General features: G+C 46.1%; 1 protein-coding gene across 3 annotated transcripts in view; it reads right to left on the bottom strand.

The window, feature by feature from the left end:
* The window catches only part of nup205 (nucleoporin 205), a 189430-nt gene that overhangs the window by 137389 nt on the left and 32709 nt on the right, over positions 1–19332 (bottom strand). For all 3 annotated transcript variants that reach the window (XM_072484243.1, XM_072484244.1, XM_072484245.1), the window contains exons 8-10: positions 8441–8616; positions 2487–2603; positions 108–245 (exon numbers count right to left, since the gene is read on the bottom strand). In XM_072484243.1, the coding sequence (XP_072340344.1) occupies positions 108–245; positions 2487–2603; positions 8441–8616 (431 nt within the window). The remainder of the gene's footprint in view (positions 1–107; positions 246–2486; positions 2604–8440; positions 8617–19332) is intronic.

Here is a 19332-nt window from a genome sequence, read left to right as displayed (position 1 = left end):
CTGATTTGTCCTACAACATTATTCATCAATGATCCATATCCCTTGCTACCACAGTAAGATCCACTGATCTCAGTTGTGCAGCTTGGCTGTTATCACTGGAGACATACCTGCCGTTGCGGTGGCCTATGGCGGGTCAAACCAGAGAAGGAACCCGTCATGGCTGTACTTTGAACTGGTTCTGATGGACACCAATATTCAAGGGCGAGCTCGAGTTTGAAAGGATCCTTCTGGTACAACTCTCCAATCTGCCAGAAGAGGAAAGACACCACGGTCATCTCTCAAGTAATTTATATGTGAAGAAATTTAAGATGATGAAATGCGATAAAGTGCCAAATAAATCATCACAGCATCAAATCCACTGGCATGAGCTAAGCTGCTTGGTGAACCTACAGAATACACGTCATTAGTGTGCGTGGATTGAATGGCTGGCAAATATTCTGCACCGTGGGCAATTTCCTGCTATCTGTTCGCATGGAGCACAACTTGTTTTCTGCCACTGGAGGCCCTCAGTGATCCATCCAAGGAACAGGAGCCTAAGTGTTGTGTTGATGTAACGTACACAACTGGCTAAATGGTCACAGCTATTCACCATTAAAAGTTGCAAATTCTGATTTGCAAGTCTGGGGAATTCTCTGCAATTGACATTCAAGACTTGGTTAACAGCGAAAATTAAATGGTGAGAATTGATTTAGCTTGAAATGTGTATAATAAGTCATACCTGTATTAAAACCTCTCTATTTCTCTTCCCACAAACTTCCCTTCCCTCCTCAAGCTGGATTACAGTTGCAATTGTATTTGCAACCCTCGTTTCTTCCAGAGGGCTTTTGGACGCTAGGCATCACAACCTACTTCTGTTCCCAGCAAATATACACACCTGTAAATGCAGCAAGAATCGTCTGAACATGCTAACTGTTTATCTCCAAAGCTCCTACATTTTCGGCTCACATTTTTCACCCCATTCCTCACTGTGAGGCTACCCGGACTGTCAATGGATGAGTGAGCCGCCAGAGAGGCAGGGGGAGAGTAGGGATAGCAACAGAGTCGAGCATGAGTCCTTCTTAATATGTCCACACATGCGCTTTCCAGAAAGCGGCCACTGAATAGCGAATCAGGAACAGGAATCCTGGCTGGCTCTGTTCTCCTAAGCCAGGCCATGCAGGCAAGTCGTAGTTCACTTCAAAGTCCCAGTCAATGCCTATGACATCAGCTAATTCAGCATATTATGGGGATGGAATCAGCGTGCCTCTTAATCAGTGTCAGCGATTACATAGCTAAAATCTTTGATGCAACAAATAATAACTGTCCAGTCTATGATCACAAAAATTGGGACCTCAACATCCTTTTGCCAAGTCTAAAGAATGGATTTATATGATTCGTTTATACACAATGCAAAGGAGAAATACTTCTTTGAGACCTATTCAGTGGCTGAGTAGTTCCCCTTTAATGTAATTGTTCAGACTCACAGTGCATACACACTTGTACCTTTAGCTGCCTGGACCCTAAGATCTGAATTCCCCCCTTGTATCTCTCTGGTTCTCTACCGCTCTCCTTCTTTAAGACACTCCTTAAAATCTGCCTCTGTGACCAAACGTTTTGGTCACCCATCTTAATATGGCCAGTGGGTCTGGCAGCACCTGTAAGGGGAGAAAACAGAGTTAACGTTTCGACCCTGACTCACTCAGAAGTAAAAGAGAGGGGGAAATGTGTTGGCTATTGAATTAAATTGCAGCTGGGATAGATTGCAACCTTAAGAACAAGAGACAGCAGCCTCTTGTGTGAGGAGGGGGAAAGGGGATTTTTTGCATTGAGACAATAAATGTATGAGATATATAAAAATGTTGTTTAAGATGGAGGCGAGAGATCACAGTCTAAGGTTGTTGAACCCGATGTTGAGTCCTGAGGGCTGTAACATGCCTAATCAGACGATGAGGTGTTCCTCTTCTAGCTTGCGCTGGGCTTCAATGGAACATTGCAACAGGCCAAGAGGGACATGTGGGCAAGGGAGCAAGATGCGGAGTTAAAATGGCACACAACAGGAAGGTTGGGGTCATGCTTGCTGTGTTCCACAAAAGCGGTCACCCAGTCTCCTTGCGTTTTTGGGTCAAACTTTGATAAGACAGGGTGGCAGGTGGTGCAGTGGTTAGCACTGCTGTCTAAGGCGCTGAGGACCTGGGTTCGATCCTGACCCCGAGTCACTGTCTGTGAGGAGTTTGCATATTGCTCCAGTGTCTGCGTGGCTTTCACCTCCACAACCCAAAGATGTGCCGGGTACGTGGATTGTCCACGCTAAATTGCCCTTTATTTTTAAAAAAAATTGGGTATTCTATATTTATTTTAAAAAAGCTTTGATAAGACTGCTGAGAAGCGCCTTGTTTTGCTACATTAAAGATGCCATAGAAATCCATACGGTTGCTGTCCAGTCATTGAGATACAAATTTGGTGCCTGTTCATTCAAAGTTCAAGTGTGGACTAGTCTTTCATCTTACCAGCATCATCAGATGCTCAAGGTCACGGCGCAACGTGGAAGGAGGCTCAGTGCCCATCTGCAGGCTCATGTGGATGATTCGGGCATCCTCATCTGCACGGTTCCTCAGTTGTTTAACCTGTTAGACAAGAGGCAAGATTGCAAAGGGAAAGGAAGATCAGAACAATCCCACTGGTGACACCTCTTTTAAACCGATTTTACCACCATACGAAACTGAAGGGAAGGGAAGGAAAAGACCAGCTGCTCCAGCAAGGCCTCCCACATAATCTTTCTGGGTGAGACAAACGCAGCAGAACAACAGCCAAAGACACAAAAAGCAGGGGGGAGAAAAAAAAATCAAAGTTCTTTTCTAACCCCCTCATGCAGTCAGTCAGTTCAGGTCACACGTGTGTTGAACGCCAAATTACTCACCTTTTATAGGATACAATCTCAACTGCCCCAACTCTCCACATGTGCAGAGATTCAGTGCCCATCACATTAGCCAGCAATGCACATTCATAAAGGAAGAACTGCCTACCATCCAGTCTATTGCTACACTTGTGCAGTTTAAAAGCAAGTTCTGTTTGGCAAAACCATATTCCACGCCTAGTTCCAAGCCAGTGAGTCAGGTGTCTTACACATTTAAAGTTTTGAGAATAGGTTGAGAATGTCTCGATCCCAAGACCTCAAATTATTTACTTTACAAGACAAAACTGCACCAGCTAGCCGGAGGGAAACATCAGAGGGAACCAACTCCTAGATGTTTTGATTCGTCTTTCGCCCCACACCACGGCCAGATGACGGATTTGCACGTCAGGACCACTATGGATCTCCAACAGTTTCCTCCCGGTTCACCGTGCCCAGCGAAGTTCACCATCGTTCAGGTCCCATCACAAGTGCCTCTGCTCCATCTCCCTAACAGAGTGAGATCAGCTGGGGGTGTTCTCGCCACTGAAATACATTCCGAGCTCCTCACCTTTCCCCAAGAGTATGAATCACATATTTTCTGAAAGTGCCAGTCAATATTATGTTTACGATGTTTGACGATGCTAGCATTACGCAATTTGCTTACCAAACTTTAATTCGCTGAACAGCTTTTCTCAGCAAAATGTCTTGTAAATAAGGGTGATTCAGTTGTACAAGTAAAACACAGTACTGACGTAGAGTGTTTCTAGGTGGAACAGCCACTATCAAGGAGCGCTGCTGGCAGGAGGAAGCATACCTGTGTTACACATATATCAGTTGTTGGTAATCGTCATGACTGACTCACTGTAGTCACTGAATGCCATCTTTGTTATTTTAAAAGGGATTTACTGAGGGCTCAGATCAACTGCTAAGAATTTAATTCATTTGACCTTCCCATTCATTTCAACCGAATGGCTCAATATGGAGTCACAAGGAAAAGATTTGTGTGATTTCACTCCCTCACTGTGGTAAACAGGGCACTGCACTGTCAGCTCCAAGCACAGACAGTACAACTCGAGAATTAAATTTACTCAGTTCGCTAATACCCATCTCCAGAAGTAGGCAGTTTAAAACAAAAACACGGTTTTCACTTGTAATGACCTGCAACAAACCAACAAAGTGTATCCTGCAGTTACCGCCAGTTGCATGGGACACAAGTGTGAGCAGTCAGTAGCCCCAATTACCCATTATTATTAAAATCAGTGGCTCCTCACCTACCAGGGTTTCATCCAAGTGTGTTTCATTGTATCATTCCCGGACACATTAAATTGTGCAGGCAGGGAATGCGTTTCCTTCTGCAGCGGCTTGGAAGCATGGGGACAAACTTGAGAAGTGCATGCCTTAAGCTAATAGTGAATGTGGATCAGGAAAAAGATAGCAGTGGTGAGAGGCTGGATTCTTAGCACTTAGATTTAGTGGCTAAGTGCCGACGCTGGCGTGGGAACTGTGGTGTTCTACGATGCCACAATCGGCGCCGAAACCTCACCGATTCCGGGACCAGTGAAGTGTAGCAGCAGCGGCAGATAAAACTCCCGGTGCCTGTGCCAAAAATGGCCTAAGAATGGACGGGTTCGTCGCCGCGCATGCACGACGGCGCCCTGTAGCGGTTGCGCCGTACAACATGGCGCCGGCCGTGCGCGGACCAGACGTGCCAGATAGTGCCCCCTGGGGCCCTCCCTCTCCATCCCCGGACCACACACACAAGTGGTCATAGATAGAAGCTTCAGGGATGTTGTCACTCCGAAGAAAAAAGACAGATGGGTGACGGTGAGAAGGGCTGGGAGGAAACAGTCACTACAGCGATCCTCTGTGGTTGTTCCCCTTAGTAACAAGTATACTGCTTTGGATACTGTTGGGGGGGGGGGGGGGGGGCTTACTAGGGGTAAGCCATGGGGTACAGGTCTCTGGCACAGAATCTGTCCCTGTTGCTCAGAAGGGAAGGGGGAGAGGAGTAGAGCATTAGTCATTGGAGACTCCATAGTTGGGGGATAGATAGGAGATTCTGTGGGAACGAGAGACTCGTTGGTGTGTTGCCTCCCAGGTGCCAGGGTCCGTGATGTTTCAGATCGTGTTTTCAGGATCCTTAAGGGGGAGGGGGAGCAGCCCCAAGTCATGGTCCACATAGGTACCAACGACATAGGTAGGAAAAGGAATGGGGATGTAAGGCAGGAATTCAGGGAGCTAGGGTGGAAACTTAGATCTAGGACAAACAGAGTTATTATCTCTGGGTTGCTACCAGTGCCACGTGCTAGCGAGACGAGGAATAGGGAGAGAGAGGAGTTGAACACGTGGCTACAGGGATGGTGCAGGAGGGAGGGTTTCAGATTTCTGGATAATTGGGGCTCATTCTGGGTTTGGTGGGACCTCTACGAACGGGATGGTCTACACCTGGACCAGAAGGGTACCAATATCCTGGGGGGAAATTTGCTAATGCTCTTCGGGAGGGTTTAAACTAGTTCAGCAGGGCTTGGGAACCTGAATTGTAGCTCCAGTATACAGGAGGTTGAGGGTAGTGAGGTCATGAGTAAGGTTTCAAAGTTGCAGGAGTGTACCGGCAGGCAGGCAGGTGGTTTAAAGTGTGTCTTCTTCAATGCCAGGAGCATCCGGAATAAGGTGGGTGAACTTGCGGCATGGGTTGGTACCAGGGACATGGATAGAGCAGGGACAGGAATGATTGTTGCAGGCGCCGGGGCTTAGATATTTCAGTAAGCTCAGGGAAGGTGGTAAAAGAGGGGGAGGGGTGGCATTGTTAGTCAAGGACAGTATTACGGTGGCAGAAAAGACGTCTGATGAGGACTCGTCTACTGAGTTAATATGGGCTGAGGTTAGAAACAGGAAAGGAGAGGTCACCCTGTTAGGGGTTTTCTATAGGCCTCCGAAAAGTTCCAGAGATGTAGAGGAAAGGATTGCAAAGTTGATTCTGGATAGGAGCGAAAGCAACAGGATAGCTGTTATGGGGGACTTTAACTTTCCAAATATTGACTGGAAACGCTATAGTTCGAGTACTTTAGATGGGTCCGTTTTTGTCCAATGTGTGCAGGAGGGTTTCCTGACACAGTATGTAGATAGGCCAACGAGAGGCGAGGCCATCTTGGATTTGGTACTGGGTAATGAACCAGAGCAGGTGTTAGATTTGGAGGTAGGTGAGCACTTTGGTGATAGTGACCACAATTCGATTACGTTTACTTTAGTGATGGAAAGGGATAGGTATATACCGCAGGGCAAGAGTTATATCTGGGGGAAAGGCAATTATGATGCGATGAGGCAAGACTTAGGATGCATCGGATGGAGAAGAAAACTGCAGGGGATGGGCACAATGGAAATGTGGAGCTTGTTCAAGGAACAGCTACTGCGTGTCCTTGATAAGTACGTACCTGTCAGGCAGGGAGAAGTGGTCGAGCAAGGGAACCGTGGTTTACTAAAGCAGTCGAAACACTTGTCGAGAGGAAGAAGGAGGCTTATGTAAAGATGAGACATGAAGGTTCAGTTAGGGCACTCGAGAGTTACAGATTAGCTAGGAAGGACCTAAAGAGAGAGCTAAGAAGAGCCAGGAGCGGACATGAGAAGTCTTTAGCAGGTAGGATCAAGGATAACCCTAAAGTTTTCTATAGATATGTCAGGCATAAAAGAATGGCGAGGGTAAGAGTAGGGCCAGTCAAGGACAGTAGTGGGAAGTTGTGTGTGGAGTCCGAGGAGATGGGAGAGGTGCTAAATGAATATATTTTGTCAGTATTCACACAGGAAAAGGACAATGTTGTCGAGGAGAATACTGAGATATAGGCTACGAGACTAGAAGGGCTTGAGGTTCATAAGGAGGAGGTGTTAGCAATTCTGCAAAGTATGAAAATAGCTAGGTTCCCTTGGCTGGATGGGATTTATCCTAGGATTCGCTGGAAGCTAGGGAGGAGATTGCTGAGCCTTTGACTTTGATCCTTAAGTAATCTTTGTCTACAGGAATAGTGCCAGAAGACTGGAGGATAGCAAATGCTGTCCCCTTGTTCAAGAAGGGAGTAGAGACAACCCCGGTAACTATAGACCAGTGAGCCTTACTTCTGTTGTGGGCAAAGTCTTGGAAAGGTTTATAAGAGATAGGATGTATAATCATCTGGAAAGGAATAATTTGATTAGAGATAGTCAACACGGTTTTGTGAAGGGTCGGTCGTGCCTCACAAACCTTATTGAGTTCTTTGAGAAGGTGACCAAACAGGTGGATGAGGGTAAAGTAGTTGATGTGGTGTATATGGATTTCAGTAAAGCGTTTGATAAGGTTCCCCACGGTAGGCTACTGCAGAAAATACGGAGGCATGGGATTGAGGGTGATTTAGCAGTTTGGATCAGAAATTGGCGAGCTGCAAGAAGACAAAGGGTGGTGGTTGATGGGAAATGTTCAGACTGGAGTCCAGTTACTAGTGGTGTACCACAAGGATCTGTTTTGGGCCACTGTTGTTTGTCATTTTTATAAATGACCTGGAGGGTGTAGAAGGATGGGTGAGTAAATCTGCAGATGATACTAAAGTCGGTGGAGTTGTGGACAGTGCGGAAGGATGTTACAAGTTACAGAGGGACATAGGTAAGCTGCAGCGCTGGGCTGAGAGGTGGCAAATGGAGTTTAATGCAGAAAAGTGTGAATCGATTCATTTTGGAAGGAATAACAGGAAGACAGAGTACTGGGCTAATGGTAAAATTCTTGGTAGTGTGGATGAGCAGAGAGTTCTCGGTGTCCATGTACATAGATCCCTGAAAGTTGCCACCCAGGTTGAGAGGGTTGTTAAGAAGGCGTACAGTGTGTTAACTTTTATTGGTAGAGGGATTGAGTTTCAGAGCCATGAGGTCATGTTGCAGCTGTACAAAGCTCTGGTGCAGCCGCATTTGGAGTATTGTGTGCAATTCTGGTCGCCGCATTGTAGGAAGGATGTGGAAGCATTGGAAAGGGTGCAGAGGAGATTTACCAGGATGTTGCCTGGTATGGAGGGAAGATCTTATGAGGGAAGGCTGAGGGACTTGATGCTGTTTTCGTTAGCGAGGAGAAGGTTAAGAGGTGACTTAATTGAGGCATACAAGATGATCAGAGGATTAGACTGGGTGGACAGTGAGAGCCTTTTTCCTCGGATGGTGATGTCTAGCACGAGGGGACATAACTTTAAATTGAGGAGATATAGCACAGATGTTAGAGGTAGGTTCTTTACTCAGAGGGTATTAAGGGCATAGAATGCACTGCCTGCAACAGCAGTGGACTCGCCAACACGAAGGGCATTCAAATGATCATTGGATAGACATATGGACGATAAGGGAATAGTGTAGATGGGCTTCAGAGTTGTTTCACAGGTCGGTGCAACATCGAGGGCCGAAGGGCCTGTACTGCACTGTAATGTTCCATGTTCTATGTTCTAAGTCCCCCAGCATTCGCCGAAGCCCCCCCGGCCAGCGGCACAGCTCCCCACCGACTGGCGGCCGCAAGCTGTTACAGTAGGCCACTGATGTTCATTAGTTGAATAAACATCTGCAACTCACCTTCATTGGCATGAGTGTCAAGAAGTCTGTGATTAGATTGTGAATCCTGCGGATGTAGAACTCATCTTGGTGCAAACCCTCAGCTCTCACGACAGCATCAGTGAGGAAAAGGAAGGCATTCTGGCCAATGGCCATGTTTGCAATCAGCTCATCGGCTTCTGTGAACTCTGTTAATGCTGCAGTTAACAAAACAGAGTACAGTCACACATTCAGATCACACAGATTCAACCTTTTAACTGAAATTGAACAACTGTCTTTCAGAGACTGCACTCTCATCAACAAGTGAAATTTTCCTGACCAGCAGGTGCAGTGTCAACATTTGAGGCAGTTCATGGTGTTATTGAACAAAGAATAAAACAGGCTGCGCCGGCCATGGTACCTACCTATACTTAAACCATATGCACTTACGGAGTCCGTATCCTTCCATTCCCACACATTTCATGAATTTGTCGAGATGTCCCTTAAATGCCGCTATTGTACCTGCTCCCACCACCTCCCCAGGCAGCGCATTCCATATATTTACCACCTTCTGTGTAAAAAAACTTGCTTCGCAAATCTGTTCTAAACCTTTCCCCAGGCACTTTAAACCTATGTCCCCGAGTACATTACTCTCCGACCCTAGGAAAGAGCATCTGACTCTATTCTGTCCATGCCACTCTTATAGACCTATATCAGGTCGCCTCGCAATGTCCGTCGTTCCAGTGAGAACAGACCGAGTTTATCTAATCTCTCCTCATAGCTCATGCCCACCATACCAGGCAACATCCTAGTAAACCGCTTCTGTACCCTCTCCAAAGCATCCACATCTTTCTGATAGTGTGGCGACCAGAATTGTACACAATATTCCAAATGAGGCCTAACTAAGATCCTGTACAGCTGCAACATGACTTGCCAATTTTTATATTCAATGCCCCCACCGATGAAGGGCAGCATGCCGTATGCCTTCTTGACCACCTTGTCCACATGTGTTGCCACTCTCAGTGATCAGTGGACATGCATGTCCAGGCACGACAAGCGCAGACTCCGCAGGCAGGAAGGGAATGGGTGACCACCAGACAGAGCAAGAGAGCGAGGCAGGTAGTGCAGGAGTCTCCTGTGTTCATTCCCTTGCAGAACAGATATACCGCTTTGGATACTGTTGAGGGGAGTGGCCTCTCAGGGGAAAACAGCAACAGCCAACTCGTGGCACCACAGTTGGTTCTGTTGCAGAGGGGACGGGTGATAAGTGTGACAGTGCAATAGTTATAGGGGATTCAATTGTAAGGGGAATAGACTGGCGTTTCTGTGGCCACAAACGGGACTCCAGGATGGTATGTTGCCTCCCTGGTGCTAGGGTCAAGGATGTCTCAGAGCGGGTCCAGGACATTCTGGAGGGGGAGGGTGAACAGCCAGTGGTCGTGGTACACATCAGTACAAACGACATAGATTAAAAAAAGGGATGAGGTCCTAAAAGCAGAATACAGGGAGCTAGGAAGGAAGTTAAGAAATCAGACCTCGAAGGTAGTGATCTCAGGATTACTACCGGTGCCACGTGCTAGTCAGAGTAGAAATGACAGGATAGACAGGATGAATACGTGTCTGAAGGGATAGTGTCAGGGGCAGGGTTTCAGATTCCTGGGGCATTGGGGCCGGTTCAGGGGGAGGTGGGACCTGTACAAACTGGACGGGTTACACCTGGGCAGGACTGGAACTGATGTCCGAGGGGGGCTATTTGCTAGAGCGGTTGGGGAGTGTTTAAACTAATGTGGCAGGGGGGATGGGAAACGATGCAGGCAGTCGGAAGGTAGTAAAACAAGGGCAGAAACAAAAGGCAGTATTCAGATCGTTTGGAGGCTTGGGCGGAGAGATGGCAGATGGAGTTTAATCCAGATAAATGGGAGGTAATCCATTTTGGAAGGTCTAATGCAGGTAGGGAATATACAGTGAATAGTAGAACCCTCAAGAGTATTAAAAGTCAGAGAGATCTAGGTGTACAGGTCCACAGGTCACTGAAAGGGGCAACACAGGTGGAGAAGGTAGTCAAGAAGGTATACGGCATTGAACAAAAGAACAAAGAAAAGTACATCACAGGAACAGGCCCTTCGGACCTCCAAGCCCGTGGCGACCATGCTGCCCGACTAAACTACAATCTTCTACACTTCCTGGGTCCGTATCCCTCTATTCCCATTCTATTCATAAGACCATAAGACATAGGAGCAGAAGTAAGGCCATTCGGCCCATCGAGTCCACTCCACCATTCAATCATGGCTGATTTCAACTCCATTTACCCGCTCTCTCTCCATAGCCCTTAATTCCTCGAGAAATCAAGAATTTATCAACTTCTGTCTTAAAGATACTCAACGTCCCGGCCTCCACCGCCCTCTGTGGCAATGAATTCCACAGACCCACCACTCTCTGGCTGAAGAAATTTCTCCTCATCTCTGTTCTAAAGTGACTCCCTTTTATTCTAAGGCTCTGCCCCCAGGTCCTAATCTCCCCTGCTAATGGAAACAACTTCCCTACGTCCACCCTATCTAAGCCATTCATTATCTGGTAAGTTTCTAATAGGTCTCCCCTCAACCTCCTAAACTCCAATGAATATAATCCCAGGATCCTCAGACGTTGATCGTATGTTAGGCCTACCATTCCTGGGATCATCCGTGTGAATCTCCGCTGGACCTGCTCCAGTGCCAGTATGTCCTTCCTGAGGTGTGGGGCCCAAAATTGCTCACCGTATTCTAAATGGGGCCTAACTAATGCTTTATAAAGCTTCAGAAGTACAGCCCTGCTTTTATATTCCAAGCCTCTTGAGATAAATGACAACATTGCATTTGCTTTCTTAATTACGGACTCAACCTGCAAGTTTACCTTGCGAGAATCCTGGACTAGGACTCCCAAGTCCCTTTGCACTTCAGCATTATGAATTTTGTCATAGTTTAGAAAATACTCCATGCCTCTATTCTTTTTTCCAAAGTGCAAGAACTCGCACTTGCCCACGTTGAATTTCATCAGCCATTTCTTGGACCACTCTCCTAAACTGTCTAAATCTTTCTGCAGCCTCCCCACCTCCTCCATACTACCTGCCCCTCCACCTATCTTTGTATCATCGGCAAACTTAGCCAGAATGCCCCCAGTCCAGTCATCTAGATCGTTAATATATAAAGAGAACAGCTGTGGCCCCAACACTGAACCCTGCGGGACACCACTCGTCACCGGTTGCCATTCCAAAAAAGAACCTTTCATCCCAACTCTCTGCCTTCTGCCTGACAGCCAATTGTCAATCCATGTTAGTACCTTGCCTCGAATACCATGGGTATTCCAGCAGTCTCCCGTGAGGCACCTTATCAAAGGTCTTTTGGAAGTCAAGATAGATAACATCCATTGGCTCTCCTTGGTCTAACCTATTTGTTATCTCTTCAAAGAACTCTAACAGGTTTGTCAGGCACGACCTCCCCTCACTAAATCCATGCTGACTTGTCCTAATCCGACCCTGCACTTCAAAGAATTTAGAAATCTCATCCTTAACAATGGATTCTAGAATCTTGCCAACAACCGAGGTTAGGCTAATTGGCCTATAATTTTCCATCTTTTTCCTTGTTCCCTTCTTGAACAGGGGGGTTACAACAGCGATTTTCCAATCCTCTGGGACTTTCCCTGACTCCAGTGACTTTTGAAAAATCATAACTAACGCCGCCACTATTTCTTCAGCTATCTCCTTTAGAACTCTAGGATGTAGCCCATCTGGGCCCGGAGATTTATCAATTTTTAGACCTCTTAGTTTCTCTAGCACTTTCTCCTTTGTGATGGCTACCATATTCAACTCTGCCCCCTGACTCTCTTGAATTGTTGGGATATTACTCATGTCTTCTACTGTGAAGACTGACGCAAAGTACTTATTTAGTTCCTCAGCTATTTCCTTGTCTTCCATCACTAGATTACCAGCGTCATTTTGGAGCGGCCCAATGTCTACTTTTGCCTCCCGTTTGTTTTTAATGTATTTAAAGAAACTTTTACTATCATTCCCAATGTTACTGGCTAGCCAACCTTCATAATTGTTCCTCTCTTTACTTATTTCTCTCTTTGTTTTTGAAGCCTTCCAAATCTTCTGACTTCCCACTACTCTTTGCCACATTATAGGCTTTCTCTTTTGCTTTGATGCATTCCCTAACTTCCTTTGTCAGCCATGGCTGCCTAATCACCCCCTCTGATAACCTTTCTTTTCTTTGGGATGAACCTCTGTACTGTGTCCTCAATTACTCCCAGAAACTCCTGCCATTGCTGTTCTACTGTCTTTCCCACTAGGCTCTGCTCCCAGTCGATTTTCATCAGTTCCTCCCTCATGCCCCTATAGTTACCTTTATTTAACTGTAACACCTTTACATCTGATTCTACCTTCTTTCTTTCAAATTGGAGATTGAATTCGACCATATTATGATCACTGCCTCCTAAGTGTTCCCTTACTTTAAGATCTTTAATCAAGTCTGGCTCATTACATAACACGAAGTCCAGAATGGCCTATTCATGTATTTGTCAAGATGCCCCTTAAATGTCACTATCGTCCCTGCTTCCACCACCTCCTCCGGTAGCGAGTTCCAGGCACCCACTACCCTCGGTGTAAAAAAACTTGCCTCGTACATCTACTCTAAACCTTGCCCGTCGCACCTTAAACCTATGCCCCCTAGTAATTGACCCCTCTACCCTGGGGAAAAGCCTCTGACTATCCACTCTGTCTTGGCCCCTCATAATTTTGTAGACCTCTACCAGGTCGCCCCTCAACCTCCTTCGTTCCAGTGAGAACAAACAGAGTTTATTCAACCACTCCTCATAGCTAATGCCCTCCATACCAGGCAACATTCTGGTAAATCTCTTCTGCACCCTCTCTAAAGCCTCCACGTCCTTCTGGTAGTGTGACGATCATCATTGAACACTATAATCCAAGTGTGGCCTAACTAAGGTTCTATACAGCTGCAACAAGACTTGCCAATTCTTATACTCAATGCCCCAGCCAATGAAGGCAAGCATGCCGTATGCCTTCTTGACTACCTTCTCCACCTGAGTTGCCCCTTTCAGTGACCTGTGGACATGTACACCTAGATCTCTCTGACTTTCAATACTCTTGAGGGTTCCACCATTCACTGTATATTCCCTACCTGCATTAGACCGTCCAAAATGCATTACCTCACATTTGTCCGGATTAAACTCCATCTGCCATCTCTCCACCCAAGTCTCCAAACAATCTAAATCCTGCTGTATCCTCTGACAGTCCTCATTGCTATCCACAATTCCACCAACCTTTGTGTCGTCTACAAACTTACTAATCAGACCAGGTACATTTTCCTCCAAATCATTTATATATACTACAAACAGCAAAGGTCCCAGCACTGATCCCTGCAGAACACCACTAGTCACAGCCCTCCAATTAGAAAAGCATCCTTCCATTGCTACTCTCTGCCTTCTATGACCTAGCCAGTTCTGTATCCAACTTGCCAGCTCACCCCAAATCCCATGTGACTTCACCTTTTGTACTAGTCGACCATGAGGGGCCTTGTCAAAGACCTTACTGAAGTCCATATAGACAACATCCACTGCCCTACCTGCATCAATCATCTTTCTGACCTCCTCAAAAAACTCTATCAAGTTAGTGAGACACAACCTCCCATTTACAAAACATGCTGCCCCTCACTAACACGTCCATTTGCTCCCAAATGGGAGTAAATCCTGTCTCGAAGAATTCTCTCCAGTAATTTCCCTACCACTGACGTAAGGCTCGCCGGCCTGTAGTTCCCTGGATTATCCTTGCTACACTTCTTAAACAAAGGAACAACATTGGCTATTCTCCAGTCCTCCGGGACATCACCTGAAGACAGTGAGGATCCAAAGATTTCTGTCAAGGCCTCAGCAATTTCCTCTCTAGCCTCCTTCAGTATTCTGGGGTAGATCCCATCAGGCCCTGGGGACTTAGCTACCTTAATATTTTTCAAGACGCCCAACACCTCGTCTTTTTGGATCTCAATGTGACCCAGGCTATCTACACACCCTTCTCCAGACTCAACATCTACCAATTTCTTCTCTTTGGTGAATACTGATGCAAAGTATTCATTTAGTACCTCGCCCATTTCCTCTGGCTCCACACATAGATTCTCTTGCCTATCCTTCAGTGGGCCAACCCTTTCCCTGGCTTCCCTCTTGCTTTTTATGTTCGTGTAAAAAGCCTTGGGGTTTTCCTTAACCCTATTTGCCAATGACTTTTCGTGAACCCTTCAAAGCCCTCCTTACTCCTTATCCAAGGTTCCCGAAAATTGCCGTATTTATCCTCCTTCCTCACAGCAACATGCCGGTCCTGAATTCCTTTCAACTGACACTTGAAAGCCTCCCACATGTCAGATGTTGATTTACCCTCAAACATCCACCCCCAATCTAGGTTCTTCAGTTCCTGCCTAATATTGTTATAATTAGCCTTCCCCCAATTTAGCACATTCCCCCTCGGACCACTCTTATCCTTGTCCACCAGCACTTTAAAACTTACTGAATTGTTGTCACTGTTCCCAAAATGCTCACCTACTGAAGCTTCTACCACCTGGCCTGGCTCATTCCCCGATACCAGGTCCAGCAGAGCCCCTTCCCTAGTTGGACTGTCTACATATTGTTTTAAGAAGCCCTCCTGGATGCTCCTTACAAACCCCTAGCACTAAGTGAGTCCCAGTCAATATTGTGGAAGTTGAAGTCTCCCATCACAACAACCGTGTTGTTTTTACTCTTTTCCAAAATCTGTCTACCCATCTGCTCCTCTATCTCCCGCTGGCTGTTGGCAGGCCTGTAGTAAACCCCCAACATTCTGCAGCCTTCTTATTCCTGATCTCTACCCATATAGCCTCACTGCCCTCTGAGGTGTCCTCCCGTAGTACAGCTGTGATATTCTCCCTAACCAGTACTGCAACTCCGCCACCCCTTTTACATCCCCCTCTAACCCGCCTGAAAAATCTAAATCCTGGAACGTTTAGCTGCCAATCCTGCCCTTCCCTCAACCAGGTCTCTGTAATAGCAACACCATAGTTCGAAGTACTAATCCAAGCTCTAAGTTCATCTGCCTTACCCATAATACTTCTTGCATTAAAACATATGCACGTCAGGCACCAGACCCGCTGTGTTCAGCAGCTTCACCCTGTCTGCTCTGCCTCAGAGCGATAATGTCCCTATTCCCTAGTTCTCCCTCAATGCTCTCACCTTCAGACCCATTGCTCCCGTGCCCACCCCCCTGCCATACTAGTTTAAACCCTCCCGTGTGACACTAGCAAACCTGGCGGCCAGGATATTTATGCCTCTCCAGTTTAGATGCAACCCGTCCTTCTTATATAGGTCACACCTGCCCCGGAAGAGTTCCCAGTGGTCCAGATAACGGAAACCCTCCCTCCTACACCAGCTGTTTAGCCACTTGTTTAGCTGCTCCATCTTCCTATTTCTAGCCTCACTGGCACATGGCACAGGGAGTAATCCCGAGATTACAACCCTAGAGGTCCTGTCTTTTAACTTTCTGCCTAGCTCCCTGAACTCCTGCTGCAGGACCTCATGCCCCTTCCTGCCTATGTCGTTAGTACCAATATGTACAACGACCTCTGCCTGTTTGCCTTCCCCCTTCAGGATGCCCTCTACCTGTTCGGAGACATCCTGGACCCTGGCACCAGGGAGGCAACATACCATCCTGGAGTCTCTTTCACATCCACAGAAGTGCCTATCTGTGCCCCTGACTATAGAGTCCCCTATGACTATTGCTCTTCTGCGCTTTGCCCCTCCCTTCTGAACATCAGAGCCAGCTGTGGTGCCACTGCTCTGGCTGCTGTTGTTTTCCCCTGATAGGCTATCCCCCCGACAGTGTCCAAAGGGGTATACCTGTTCGAGAGGGGAACAACCACAGGGGATTCCTGCACTGACTGCCTGCCCTTTCTGGTGGTCACCCATTTCTCTGCCTGCACCTTGGGTGTGACCACATTTATATAACTGCTATCTATGACGCTTTCCGCCACCTGCATGCTCCTAAGTGCATCCAACTGCTGCTCCAATCGAACCATGCGGTCTGTGAGGAGCTCCAGTTGGGTGCACTTTCTGCAGATGAAGCCTCCCGGACCTGACACATCTCACAGTCAGAGCACTGCACCCCTCTAACTGACATTGCGTCAATTAATTAGTAAATTAACGTTAAAAGTTTTTTTTAAAAAGTTACTGTTAACTTGCCTTCATTGGCTGGGACATTGAGTATAAGAATTGGCAAGTCATGTTGCAGCTGTATAGAACCTTAGTTAGGCCACACTTGGGAGTATAGTGTTCAATTCTGGTCGCCACACTACCAGAAGGATGTGGAGGCTTTCGATAGGGTGCAGAAGAGATTTACCAGGATGTTGCCTGGTATGGAGGGCATTAGCTATGAGGAGCGGTTGAATAAACTCGGTTTGTTCTCACTGGAACGACGGAGGTTGAGGGGCGACCTGATAGAGGGATACAAAATTATGAGGGGCATAGACAGAGTGGATAGTCAGAGGCTTTTCCCCAGGGTAGAGGGGTCAATTAATAGGGGGCATAGGTTTAAGGTGCGAGGGGCAAGGTTTAGAGGAGATGTACGAGGCAAGTTTTTTTACACACAGTGTAGTGGGTGCCTGGAACTTGCTGCTCCGCGGAGGAGGTGGTGGAAGCAGGGACGATAGTGACATTTAAGGGGCATCTTGACATACATGAATAGGATGAGAATAGAGGGATACGGACCCAGGAAGTGTAGAAGATTTTAGTTTCGACGGGCAGCATGGTCGGCACGGGCTTGGAGGGCCGAAGGGCCTGTTCCTGTGCTGTACTTTTCTTTGTTCTTTGTTCAGTAAGGGGGAAAGTATAAGGCAGAGAAGCCATCGTCTAAAATCAAAAAGGGCAACAGTACAAGGTACAGTGACTGAGGGGAGCTCAGTGAATAGGCCTTGTAATACTAAAAGGAATAAAACGGGAAGTAAAAACATAAATGGAAAGGCTGTTACATGAAGATATGGGTTAAACGACAAGGAAAATTAGGAGAAACGTTAAGAGGAAAAATAACTTAGGAGAGGTTACTGATCAAGGTGTTAAGATTCAAAACAGAGGTATAAAAGTCAACATAAGTGTACTTTACCTGAATGCTTGTAGTATTCGGAATAAGGTAAATGAGTTGATGGCGCAAATCATCGTGAATGACTATGATTTCGTGGCCATTACTGAAACATAAAGGATGGTCACGACTGGGAGTTAAATATCCACGGGTATGAAACTATTCGGAAGGACAGAGTGGATGGTAAAGGAGGTGGTGTCGCTCTGTTATTTAAGGATGACATCCGGGCAATAGTAAGGGATGACATTGGTGCTATGGAGGATAAAGTTGAATCCATTTGGGTGGAAATCAGGAATAGTAAGGTGAAAAAGTCACTGATAGTAGTCTATAGGCCAACAAATAGTAACATTATTTATTTAGTAGGCAATAAACAAATAAATAACTGATGCATGTAGAAATGGTACAGCAGTTATCATGGGGGATTTTATTCTACATGTCGATTGGTTTAACCAGGTCGGTCAAGGCAGCCTTGAGGAGGAGTTTATAGAATGTATCCGCGATAGTTTCCTAGAACAGTATGTAATGGAACCTAAGAGGGAACAAGCAGTCCAAGATCTGGTCCTGTGTAATGAGACAGGATTGATTAATGATCTCATAGTTAGGACTCCTCTCAGAAGGAGCGATCATAATATGGTGGAATTTAAAGTACAAATGGAGGGTAAGAAGGTAAAATCAAACACTAGTGTTTTGTGCTTAAACAAAGGAGATTACAATGGGATGACAGAAGAGCTAGCTAAGGTAGACTGGGAGCAAAGACTTTATGGTGAAACAGTTGAGGAACAGTGGAGAACCTTCCAAGCGATTTTTCACAGTGCTCAGCAAAGGTTTCTACCAAGAAAAAGGAAGGACGGTAGAAAGAGGGAAAATCGACCATGGATATTTAAGGAAATAAGGCAGAGTATCAAATTGAAGGAAAAAGCATACAAAGTGGCAAAGTTAGTGGGAGACTAGAGGACTGGGAAATCTTTAGGGGGCAACAGAAAGCTACTAAAAAAGCTATAAAGAAGAGTAAGATAGATTATGAGAGTAAACTTGCTCAGAATAGAAAAACAGAGAGTAAACGTTTCTACAAATATATAAAACAAAAAGAGTGGCTAAGGTAAATATTGGTCCTTTAGAGGATGAGAAGGGAGATTTAATAATGGGAGATGAGGAAATTGCTGAGGAACCTGAACAGGTTTTTTGGGTCCGTCTTCACAGTGGAAGACACAAATAACATGCCAGTGACTGATGGAAATGAGGCCATGTCAGGTGAGGACCTTGAGATGATTGTTCTCACTAAGGAGGTAGTGATGGGCAAGCTAATGGGGTTAAAGGTAGACAGGTCTCCTGGCCCTGATGGAATGTATCCCAGAGTGCTAAAAGAGATGGCTAGGGAAATTGCAAATGCACTCGTGATAATTTACATAAATTAACTAGATTCTGGGGTGGTCCCGGCAGATTGGAAATTAGCAAACGTGACACTACTGTTTAAAAAAAAAAGAGGTAAGCAGAATGCGGGTAATTATAGGCCAGTTAGCTTAACTTTGGTAGTCGGGAAGATGCTGGAATCTATCATCAAGGAAAAAATAGCAAGGCATCTGGATGGAAATTGTCCGATTGGGAAGACGCAGCATGGGTTCATAAAGGGCAGGTCGTGCCTAACTAATTTAGTAGAATTTTTTGAGGACATTACCAGTGCGGTAGATAACGGGGAGCCAATGGATGTGGTATATCTGGATTTCCAGAAAGCTTTTGACAAGGTGGCACACAAAAGATTGCTGCATAAGATAAAGATGCATGGCATTAAGGG

The sequence above is a fragment of the Scyliorhinus torazame genome, chromosome 19, assembly GCF_047496885.1.
Source record: "Scyliorhinus torazame isolate Kashiwa2021f chromosome 19, sScyTor2.1, whole genome shotgun sequence".
In the NCBI taxonomy this organism is placed as follows: Eukaryota; Metazoa; Chordata; class Chondrichthyes; order Carcharhiniformes; family Scyliorhinidae; genus Scyliorhinus; species Scyliorhinus torazame.
The sequence above is the reverse complement of the archived record's forward strand: the minus strand, read 5'-3'. Positions and strand labels throughout refer to the sequence as shown.